The sequence below is a fragment of the Budorcas taxicolor genome, chromosome X (assembly GCF_023091745.1).
Source record: "Budorcas taxicolor isolate Tak-1 chromosome X, Takin1.1, whole genome shotgun sequence".
Classification (NCBI taxonomy): domain Eukaryota; kingdom Metazoa; phylum Chordata; class Mammalia; order Artiodactyla; family Bovidae; genus Budorcas; species Budorcas taxicolor.
The window spans coordinates 129,095,666-129,108,040 of NC_068935.1; the positions used below are offsets into that span (position 1 = coordinate 129,095,666).

Consider the following 12,375-nt stretch of genomic DNA (forward strand, 5'->3'; position numbering starts at 1 on the left):
CCTCCTGAATGTTTACCTGTGGAGGTGACAGTCAGATGAAGCCAGTCTTGGAAGGGTGTCCTTTGTTCACCAGAGATAGAAAGGAGTGATGTTTGTTTCCTAAATTAAGATAGTCTATCTGTAAGCCAGATATTTCAGTCCTGAAAAGGCAGAGAGTTCACATTGTAAACCTCCGGAAAGGACTAATTCTTTCCACTGTGCATTTAACCAGACAACAGAAGAAAGGGCCGGGGAGGATTCCAACTTCTGAGTCAGCAGAGAAAACATTCTTTGGAGGTAGAGTTTGGGAAGGACAGCTAATCTGTTTTCCAAACAGATTTTCATAAATAACTGACAGGAGATGGGCTGCTTCTATCAAAGTATTAACCCAAATGATCGGGATTAATCATTAAACCTTTTAGGTGGTGACTTGCTTCTTTGTCTCATATTCTAATCTGGGTCACAGAATGGCTAAGGCAGTTTTAAGTGAAGGGTGAATTTTTTTTCCCTCCGTTTGCCTTGTGTTTTCCACTCTGAAAGAATGTTGTGGCTGCTCTTTTTTCTAGTAACTGCTATTCGTGCCGATCTCTGTCAACCAGGTACGTAAGCCTTGAAACTTTGAAATAGATTAACAGTTTTCTGAATGATTGACAAGTCTCTGACTGAAAGACTTTTTATTTTTCTAAATCTGCCGATGTGTTGTGGCTTGAAACTTGAGCCTATGAATGTTTTATGAGTTTGAAAGAAAAATTTCAACCATCTAAGATGATTGCAGTTAAACTTTCAGAAGTATTAAGGACAGTTTAATTGCAATCTGTGTTCTGTTGATTTGAAAAAAAAAAAAAAGTGAACGTGAAAGTCGCTCAATTGTGTCCGACTCTTTGCGACCCCATAGCCTGTAGAGTCTGTGGAATTCTCCAGGCCAGAATACTGGAGTGGGTAGCCTTTCTCTTCTCCAGGGGATCTTCCTAACCCAGGATCAAACCCAGGTCTCCTGCATTGCAGGTGGATTCTTTATCAGCTGAACCACCAGGGAAGCCCAAGAGTACTGGAGTGGGTAGCCTATCCCTTTTCCAGAGGATCTTCTTAACCTAGGAATTGAACCAGGGTCTATTGATTTGAGTTGCTTTAAATATTAGGATTTACCAGGCTCCATTTTGACGGATTTTGTCATCATGTACTGCTGTCTTTTTTCTCTCTGGCAGATGCAGAAAATGCTTTTAAAGTGAGACTTAGTATCAGAACAGCCCTGGGAGATAAAGCAGTAAGTGCAGATCCTGCATGTTCCTTTAAAATTTTGTTTGCTAATAACACTGCTTTCTCTGATTATGAGCCTGTGTGCATAGTTACCTTAAACTTGCACAAACTACTTTTAAAGATGTCAAATCTGATATTTTCTTAAAGCAAAACGATTTGTAGTAAAATAGAAATTGTTAATAAAGTGATTTTGCCTCAAGTATTTAATCTGCGGTGTATGCTGGAAAATATGCAAAGTTCTGTACTACCCAAAACAGGCCTGATTTGGGCTCTGCTCCTCACCGTGGTGGTCATTCGAATTTTGTCAGTCACTTTTCTCATCATTGAAAAGAGGGCATGTTTCACCCACGTAAGATTTTTCATGGCACAAAATGTTCCACTTCTGTGGTCATTTGTCCTCAATTCTCAAAATATCAAGATAGCAGCATGAAATATATGTTTATGAAATTAAAGTTAAAAAGCACTCATGGGGCCACAGTAGCTATAGAAACAGTAAAGCTGCTGCTGCTGCTAAGTCGCTTCAGTCGTGACTGACTCTGTGCGACCCCATAGACAGCAGCCCACCAGGCTCCCCCCGTCCCTGGGATTCTCCAGGCAAGAACACTGGAGTGGGTTGCCATTGCCTTCTCCGATAGGAACAGTAAAGAGTCTCGAATTAATGAGATGGAGTTGTGTCATTCTAGTTTCAGTTTGCCAGTGTGGTCTGTGAAAATTTTCCCCAATAGAAGGTGAGAGTAAGATGCCTCAGGCTAGAGATGATAAAAAGAAATGCTGAAGAAACTTGGACATATTCAGTTTGCAAGGCAGTCCACCATTTTGTTCACTCAATGAGTAATAATCATTCTAACACCAGCATTCCCTGAGAACTTAGCTTGCTTTCTACCTGGGACCCTTCTAATCACTTTGCCCACATTAGCTCATTTAGCTCTCACAACAGCCTTTTGAGGAAGATGACATGGGTATTCCCATTCTCATTAGGTGGATGAGAAAACAGAGGTGCAAAGACATTAAGTGACCTACTCGTGATCTCAAGTCAGCAGGGGGCGGTGGTCAGGTTTGATGGCAGAATCCACCATCTCTGCCAGTGTGTAGGGTTGCTTTTCCCAGAATCCTCTGAGGGCAGGCACCACGCTGGATGCTCAGGATGTGGTACAGCTAAAACCAGACTTATCCTTGCCCTTGGGGAGCTTATAGTCATGGGATTGGTTGCATATCCAATGAACCAAATGCAAGTGTGTGATCTTGACAAGCATTTCAGGAAAGAGAAGTCCACAGGGACTTTGGCCTCATTAGAGGCCACAGGACCTGGCATTTACTGTGAGGTCTAAAACTAGTAGAAGTTTTAGAAGTGCTAGTAGAAGTGAACCTGGGGAATACAAGGAAAGAGGGTGAAAGGACTAGCACATGCCAAGGCTTATTACAAGGGAGGAACGTAGGAAGAGTGAAGGGTGGAAGGATGGCCAAGGTGTTTGGAACTGGAACAGTGAAGAGGAGCATCGCGTGTAATAAGCTTCGAGAGAAAGGAGGGGTCAAGCCCAAGAATGTATGGATTGTATTGAGGAGTTTTGCTATTATTTCTAAAGCAAGTGGGGGTTTCGTGGAAGGGGTGTCATGACAGAATGTGTGTTTGCAAGACACTTTGGCCACAGAGTAGAAGAGGGACTCAAAGAGACTAGAGTAGACAGAAGGAACCAGTTGGGAGGCGATTGGAGCAGTACGGGTGAGAGATGATGGCCATTTGGAGTCCAGTGTGTTGGTGGAGAGAGGGGCAGTGAAAGGATTTGAGAGCCATGGGATGGGATGGCAAGGAAAGGAAGAGGATAGGTCAAGGATAAGCAACTAGATGGATGATGGCCCCTTTAAGACTCAGGGAACTGAGAATAGATAAGAAAACCATGGCTTTTGGACTTACTGAGTTTGAGGCATTATTGAACTGGCTTGAGATATCCATTGCCGCGTCTCTTGCACTGAAGTGATGATGACAGTGCTGATGAAGAAGGTGGAGGATGGCCAGAGGAGAGGGGCTGGCCGTGAGCTTTGTGATTCTTAAAGCGCTTGGAGAGGAGGCAGAGGGACAGCAGGAAGACCAGGAGGATGCTGTGTCAGGAAAGGGAAGAGAGTGCTTTCAGATGAAGGGAGTGTTCAAGAGCGTTGAGTGCTGTTGAGGGGCCAGGCGAGGGGAGACTGAAAACTGCTCATTGTGTGGAGCAACGTGAAGATCATTGGTAGCACGAGAGAGCTGCTTTGTGGAGTGCAGGGACCGGAAGGCAGGTGGAGGGGGTTCAGAATACATGGTCAGTGACCAGCTGCAGACGGAAGGATGGACAGCTCCTGCAAGAATTTTGGTTGCGAAGGGCAGGAGAGAAACGACAGTTGGTAGAAGAAGGAGGACTGAATGAAGCGGTTTGGCTTTGTTATTTTAATGGTAAAGACTTAAGCATAGTTCAAAGTCAATGAACAGCTTCCAGTCAGCATTGAATGCACAGAGGGAAACGGATATAGTTTAGATCCAGAGAAGGGCCAAATGGAAGCATTCCTAATAGAGGTGGATGGAGCAGCCATTGACCAGAGGGGAAACACCACATGTGGCCCTTGGGGGAGGATGTGGATACGACATGTGCCTGTGGAAGAAGTTTTGTACTTGGTGTCAGGAGGGCAGGAGGTGGGACGTGCGTCAGTGGATGACTCGAGATGTATCTATTACTTAAGAAACAAGAGTGCTTAGTGAAAGTGAGGAATGAAGGAAAGCACAGAGGTGTGGAGGGTGTGGTGGGGGCTGAAGGAGATTTGAAACAGTCATTGTGAACCATGAGGGAGAGACAACTGGTGGAAGCCCCTAAGGGGATGCCAGGCAGTTTGGGAGTAGGTCACCATGAATTGAGTTAAGCCACACTGTTTTGTGATTTTCTCCAGTTATGCTAGATTACACACCTAAAATGTGGGTCAACCACCTTAGTTTGCTGCTGCTAAGTCACTTCAGTCGTGTCCGACTCTGCGACCCCATAGATGGCAGCCCACCAGGCTCCCCCGTCCCTGGGATTAGGGCTGCTGTAATAGTACCACAGACTCGGTGGCTTAAACGATGGACATCTGTTTTCTCTCATTTTGGAGGCTGGAAGTCCAAGATCAAGGTGTCAGCAGGGTTGATTCCTTTTGAGTTCTGTGAGAGAGGGATGTGTTCCAGACCATCTCCTTGCTTGTAGGTGGCTGTGTTCACATGTTTTCCCTCTGTGTCTGTGTCCAAATTTCCTGTTCTTACAATGACACCCATCATATTGGATTAGGACCCACCCTAATGATCTGATTTTAACCTAATCACCTGGGTAAAGACACTGTCTTCCATATATGGTTACATTTTGAGGTACTGGGGGTTAGGATTTTAACATACAAATTTCTTTGTGGGAAGTACAATTCAGCCCATCACATGCACATACACTCAAGTTTTCAGCTAAGAAAATGAAAACTTGTATTAATACAGGAAAGGAAGCTGAGATGGGGAGTCAGTTTATGAGGGAAGAGAGAAAGGATGAAAAGGAATCAACTGTTTACATACAGGATGAGATGTCCAAATGCCCTGTTTGTTGACTGGTTACTAATACTGCAGATTTTGAAGAAGAGTGTGCAGTGGGAAACACACCACACTTGCAGTGATAGAATAACCAGGAGATTCTATCCTAAACATTATGGTGACATGATTTATCATGGTCCCCAGTCTTTTTTTATGTAAGATGAAAGAGAGAGACACAGACAGACATACACACACCAGCACCACTGTGGCCGCAGTTACAACCCAATGGACCAGTTCTTATTCCGTGCCTCTCTACTTTTCATTCTCTGTGTTACTTCTCTTTCAGTATGCTTGGGATACAAATGAAGAGTATCTCTTCAAGGCAATGGTGGCTTTCTCCATGAGAAAAGTTCCCAACAGAGAAACAACTGAGTAAGTAAACAGTGAAAAGTCTTAATTGATTGCTTGCAATATTATTTGAGATAGAATTAATGTAAAACTCAATCTTGAAAATTATTTATTTAAATATTACTTTTAAGGGACCCACGTTTTAATTTAACATTTAAAAAACCTTTATAATCTAGGTCAGCTTATAGTTTATATCATGTTCAAATAATGCTCTTCATTCAATAGGCACTATGGAGATAAATATAAAAATTTGTAGTTATATGTCAGAAGCTTTCTTTTTTTTTTGTCATAAGCTTTCTAGATTTCTATTTTATGTATATTTCTCTTGTTGGTACGATAGATAGATGGAAAGAGAAGAGTTCTATTCTCATTGTATTGGTCTGCTCTGGCTGCCATTATAAAATACCATAGACTGGGTGACTTAAACAACAGAAATTTATTTCTCACTGTTCAGGCGGCTGAGAGAGTTGAAGAATAAGATGCTGACAAGGTAGGTTTCGATCTGAGGCCTCTCCTTTCAGCTTGTAGGTGCCACCAAATCTTTGTATGCTCACATGACCTCTTTTTGGTTGAAGGAGAACTGGCAGGAGAGAGAATGAGCATTCTGGAGTCTTTTTGGACGAGGGTGGTAATCCTTTCTATCAGTTAAATGACATCTCATTTAACTCAAATTATCTCCTTATAGGCCCTGTCTCCAAATGCATTCACATTTAGGGTTAGAGCTTCAACATATGAATTTGGGGAGGAGGATAAATCCATAGCACTCATTTTGAAAATAATTTTACATATGTATAGGTTCATCGTACTGTTGGTATCTGTCATAGCACCTTGTTTATTTTCTTAAAAGTTTTAGTACAGTTTTAATAGTTTTACATTTTTGTCTATTCTTCCAGAGGAATCTTCCCTATTTATGATGTTTCTTTTCATCTCTATTTGTGGTTAGGGTAACACTCCTGGTTTTTCTCTACCCTCTTCCTTCACTATTCCCCTTGAGAGGTGAAATGACTGGACTGATCTGATTGATGGGCTGGAAGGGGAAGCCAGCGTACTCTCAGCACACATTTTTCTGTGCTGCTCCTCACACTAAATACAGAATCAGGCCCTGCCTGGGCAGGCTCACACACCCTCACGGCTCTTTGTGCTTTCTACAGCTATGGACTGTTTAGATTGGTAGGTACCAGATCCTAAAGTGTTAAATATCTTGCCTCTTACTCCAGTATGTGGTGATAGCTGTTCAGCTCTACCTGGGTCGTTAGAGATGAATTTATCTCATTTCAGAATTTTTTTACAATTCGGAAGGAAATTTACCTGCTGATGGAAGTCATATCCTCCAATGAAGTCTTTTATTTTAGTCTCCTGTTTGCTTCATTCTTTTGTCTTCTGTTAAAAACCTAGCAGAGAGGGTTTCTATTTATTGGTCCTACTCAAAGCCACAATGTATTATGCAGGAGCTGTGAATATAAGGAATAAACAGAAGAGTAACATTTGGAGGAACAAAATAAACATACAATATGTGGATTTGTGTGTTCACACACACACGTATTTTAAAATATGTAACATATTCACATGATTCAAAAAATTAAAAGAAGGGGGTGTAAGGTTAAAAAAAAAATGCCCTAAGTGAACTCTACTCTTATTTTATAGATTTTTAGAAAAGATATATTTGCTTTTACTTATGCCTTTAAACTGAAGCATCCTTTCTGAAATGATATTAATATCCTTTTTAAAGTAAAAAAAGTAGAAGATTGCCTTCTAAAAAATCAAAAAGGAAAAATACAAGGAGAAAAGGGAACCCTAGTACTCTATTGGTGGGGATGTAAATTGGTGCAGCTACTATGGAAAACAGTATGGAGTTTCCTCAAAAAACTAAAAATATGTGTACGGGCATAAATATATTTATTATGTTTGTAAAAATTCATTGTGTACAATTGCAGACCAAGGTTGCTATTCTGTAATTTATGGGATACTATGTTTTAAAGACCATCTTGGAATACAATTAGAGAACTTAGTATTTTGATGTACTAAGACCTATTTTAAGTTTAATATTTTACCTATGCAAAAACTTTAAAGATGTTATTTTCAAAAGTAAAAAAAAAATACCCTAAAAATAGAATTAACATATGACCCAGCAGACCATTCCTGGTTATTTATCAGAAAAAAGAAACATGCTAATTCAAAAAGATACACACATCCCAATGTTCATAGAAATGTTATTTACATTAGCTAAGATTCAGAAGCAACCTAAGTGCCCATCAGTAGATGAACAGATACAGAAGATGGTGTACACACACACAGACACAAATGGAATACTACTCCGCCAGAAAAAAGAGTGAAATTTTACCATTTGCAACAATGTGGATGTACTTGGGAGGGTATTATGTTTAGTGAAATTAAGTCAGACACATACTGCATGTTATCACTTCTATGTGGAATCCAGAAAATCAAGCAGACTTGTGAAAATAACAAAAAGAAACAGACTCAGATATAGAGAACAACCTCAGTTCAGTTCAGTCGCTCAGTCATGTCCGACTCTCTGCGACCCCATGAATCGCAGCACGCCAGGCCTCCCTGTCCATCACCACCTCCCAGAGTTCACTCAGATTCATGTCCATCGAGTCAGTGATGCCATCCAGCCATCTCATCCTCTGTTGTCCCCTTCTGCTCCTGCCCCCAATCCCTCCCAGCATCAAAGTCTTTTCCAATGAATCAACTCTTTGCATGAGGTGGCCACAGTACTGGACTTTAAGCTTTAGCATCATTCCTTCCAAAGTAATCCCAGGACTGATCTCCTTCAGAATGGACTGGTTGGATCTCCTTGCAGTGCAAGGGACTCTGAAGAGTCTTCTCCAACACTTCAAAAGCATCATTCTTCAGCACTCAGCCTTCTTCACAGTCCAACTCTCACATCCATACATGACCACAGGAAAAACCATAGCCTTGACTAGACGAACCTTAGTCGGCAAAGTAATGTCTCTGCTTTTGAATATGCTATCTAGGTTGGTCATAACTTTTCTTCCAAGGAGTAAGCATCTTTTAATTTCATGGCTGCCATCACCATCTGCAGTGATTTTGGAGCCCCCACCCCAAAAAGTCTGACACTGTTTCCACTGTTTCCCCATCTACTTCCCATGAAGTGATGGGACTGGATGCCATGATCTTTGTTTTCTGAATGTTGAGCTTTAAGCCAACTTTTTTCACTCTCCTCTTTCACTTTTATCAAGAGGCTTTTTAGTTCCTCTTCACTTTCTGCCATAAGGGTGGTGTCATCTGCATATCTGAGATTATTGATATTTCTCCCAGCAGTCTTGATTCCAGCTTGTGTTTCTTCCAGTCCAGCGTTTCTCATGATGTACTCTGCATATAAGTTAAATAAGCAGAGTGACAATATACAGCCTTGACATACTCCTTTTCCTATTTGGAACCAGTCTGTTGTTCCATGTCCAGTTCTAACTGTTGCTTCCTGACCTGCATACAGATTTCTCAAGAGGCAGGTCAGGTGGTCTGGTATTCCCATCTCTCTCAGAATTTTCCACAGTTGATTGTGATCCACACAGTCAAAGGCTTTGGCATAGTCAATGAAGCAGAAATAGATGTTTTTCTGAAACTCTCTTGCTTTTCCCATGATCCAGCAGATGTTGGCAATTTGATCTCTGGTTCCTCTGCCTTTTCTAAAACCAGCTTGAACATCAGGGAGTTCACAGTCCACATATTGCTGAAGCCTGGCTTGGAGAATTTTGAGCATTACTTTATTAGCATGTGAGATGAGTGCAATTGTGTGGTAGTTTGAGCATTCTTTGGCATTGCCTTTCTTTGGGATTGGAATGAAAGCTGACCTTTTCCAGTCCTGTGGCCACTGCTGAGTTTTCCGAATTTACTGGCATATTGAGTGCAGCACTTGCACAGCATCATCTTTCAGGATTTGAAATAGCTCAACTGGAATGCCATCCCCTCCACTAGCTTTGTTCATAGTGATGCTTTCTAAGGCCCACTTGACTTCACATTCCAGGATGTCTGGCTCTAGATGAGTGATCACACCATCGTGATTATCCGGGTTGTGAAGATCTTTTTTGTACAGTTCTTCTGTGTATTCTTGCCACCTTTTCTTAATATCTTCTGCTTCTGTTAGGTCCATACCATTTCTGTCCTTTCTTGAGCCCATCTTTGCATGAAATGTTCCCTTGGTATCTCTAATTTTCTTGAAGAGATCTCTAGTCTTTCCCATTCTGTTCTTTCCCTCTATTTGCATTGATCGCTGAAGAAGGCTTTCTTATCTCCTTGCTATTGTTTGGAACTCTGCAATCAGATGCTTATATCTTTCCTTTTCTCCTTTGCTTTTTGCTTCTCTTCTTTTCACAGCTATTTGTAAGGCCTCCTCAGACAGCCATTTTGCTGTTTTGCATTTCTTTTCCATGGGGATGGTCTTCATCCCTATCTCCTGTACAATGTCAGGAACCTCATTCCATAGTTCATCAGGCACTCTATCTATCAGATCTAGGCCCTTAAATCTATTTCTCACTTCCACTGTATAATCATAAGGGATTTGATTTAGGTCATACCTGAATGGTCTAGCGGTTTTCCCTACTTTCTTCAATTTCAGTCTGAATTTGGTAATAAAGAGTTCATGATCTGAGCCATGGTCAGCTCCTGGTCTTGTTTTTGTTGACTGTATAGAGCTTCTCCATCTTTGGCTGCAAAGAATATAATCAATCTGATTTTGGTGTTGACCATCTTGTGATGTCCATGTGTAGAGTCTTCTCTTGTGTTGTGACCAGTGCATTTTCTTGGCAAAACTCTTAGCCCTGCTTCATTCCACATTCCAAGGCCAAATTTGCCTGTTACTCCAGGTGTTTCTTGACTTCCTACTTTTGCATTCCAGTCCCCTATAATGAAAAGGACATCTTTTTGGGGTGTTAGTTCTAAAAGTTCTTGTAGGTCTTCATAGAACTGTTCAACTTCAGCTTCTTCAGCATTACTGGTTGGGGCATAGACTTGGATTACCGTGATATTGAATGGTTTGCCTTGGAGACGAACCGAGATCATTCTGTCGTTTTTGAGATTGCATCCAAGTACTGCATTTCAGACTCTTTTGTTGACCATGATGGCTACTCCATTTCTTCTAAGGGATTCCTGCTCGCAGTGGTAGATATAATGGTCATCTGAGTTAAATTCACCCATTCCAGTCCATTGTAGTTCGCTGATTCCTAGAATGTCAATGTTCACTCTTGCCATCTCTTGTTTGACCACTTCCCAATTTGCTTTGATTCATGGACCTGACATTCCAGGTTCCTATGCATTATTGCTCTTTACAGCATCGGACCTTGCTTCTATCACCAGACACATCCACAACTGGGTATTGTTTTTGCTTTGGCTCCATCCCTTCATCCTTTCTGGAGTTATTTCTCCACTGATCTCCAGTAGCATATTGGGCACCTAATGTCCTGGGGAGTTCTTCTTTTGGTATCCTATCATTTTGCCTTTTCCTACTGTTCATGGGGTTCTCAAGGCAAGAATACTGAAGTGGCTTGCCATTCTCTTCTCCAGTGGACCACATTCTGTCAGGCCTCTCCACCATGACCCGCCCCTCTTTGGTTGTCCCTCAGGCATGGCTTGGTTTCATTGAGTTAGACAAGGCTGTGGTCCTAGCGTGATTAGATTGACTAGTTTTCTGTGAGTATGGTTTCAGTGTGTCTGCCCTCTGAGGCCCTCTTGCAACACCTACCATCTTACTTGGGTTTCTCTTACCTTTGGCGTGGGGTATCTCTTCATGGCTGCTCCAGCAAAGCACAGCCGCTGCTCCTTACCTTGGACGAGAGGTATCTCCTCACCGCCGCCCTTCCTGACCTTCAGCGTGGGATGGCTCCTCTAGGCCTCCTGCGCCCGCACAGCCACCACTCCTTGGACATGGGGTTGCTCCTCCTGGCCGCCACCCCTGGCCTCGGGCGTGGGGTTGCTCCTCCCGGCTGCCGCCTCTGACCTCGGACACAGGGTGGCTCCGAGTGACTACCAAAGGGGAGAGGGAAGGGGGAAGGACAAGAAGGGGCATGGAATTAAGAGGTAGAGTTTGCTGTATGTAAAATAAATAAACTACAGGGATATATTATATAGCAGAGAAAATATAGCCAATATTTTATAACTGTAAATGGAGTATAGCCTTTAAAATTGCAAATCAATATGTTGTACCCCTGAAATTTATATAATATTGTACATAAACTATACCTCAATTTAAAAAAAGAAAAACATAAGGAAAAAAGCCATTGGCCATCTCACAATGCTAAAACCCCTCAACTAGTCTCTTTTAATCTCTGTTATTCTTGATCAGCAGAATTTATATATACTGTTTTTTATTATACTCTTACTTCCTCTGAGTGCAAAATTTCATCTTGTGACTATGTTAAATCATGCTTCCATTCTTAGGAAAAGTTAATTTAAATTTATAATATTTTAGATTAATTTTGAGAAATTCACTTTTGAAATTTTTTATTTTCCCAAGCCTGCACCTTGTAGGAGTCTATGAATATATGATCTGGTTTATTTGCTGAGATGTTTTAACTGGGTGCGTAGGGTATATACTGTAGCTTTTGTTGCCAATGTCAGTTGAAAAAATTGAAAAGTGCAAAACTAGATTGGGCTTCAACAAATTTTTCCCTGTAAATGCTCAGTTTGAGTTTCAGCAGTACTGCTGTCAGAAGGCTGAGTGATGAGGGCTGCCTAATGAATCAGGATGTGTTTAAGATGCAGTACAGGTGCTGGGCCCGATTCTACATGTGCTGCCCTAAAGGTGGCTGCATCTTTACCCGAGCATGTGGCCCTCTGGGAAAGGGGACCACACGACACAAGATAGATTGAAAATAACTTCCCAGGCAGACTGCCTCTCCCAAGTGTGACAGGTAACAGAAAAACACCAGTAGCTGGGCAAATGGATCAGATTTTAAATCTGCCTTTCAGAGGTCTTTTCATGCCAGTGTCAGGCAGATTGAATTCAAGAGGGGTGGCATGTATCCCTTTGAGGATGGCTTCAGGGATTCAAATTGTGAACGTTTGCCAGTTTAAAAAAATTTTTTTCCTGCTTATTGCTTATTCTATGGATATTGCAGAAAACTTAAAGATACTGAGGTGTACTGGATGGAAAATGTAAAGAACAACTCACTAATGAGGGCTTCCCTGGTGGCTCAGTGGTAAAGAACCTGCCTGCCCAGGCCGGAGACTCTGGAGACACAGGTTTG

General features: G+C 41.8%; 1 protein-coding gene across 1 annotated transcript in view; it reads left to right on the forward strand.

Annotated features, from left to right (window-relative positions):
- Positions 1–520: 520 nt before the first annotated feature.
- CLTRN (collectrin, amino acid transport regulator) overlaps positions 521–12,375 on the forward strand; it is a 43,661-nt gene continuing 31,806 nt past the window's right edge. The window contains exons 1-3 of the mRNA XM_052663162.1: positions 521–578; positions 1,185–1,243; positions 5,091–5,176. Of these exons, the coding sequence (XP_052519122.1) occupies positions 521–578; positions 1,185–1,243; positions 5,091–5,176 (203 nt within the window). The remainder of the gene's footprint in view (positions 579–1,184; positions 1,244–5,090; positions 5,177–12,375) is intronic.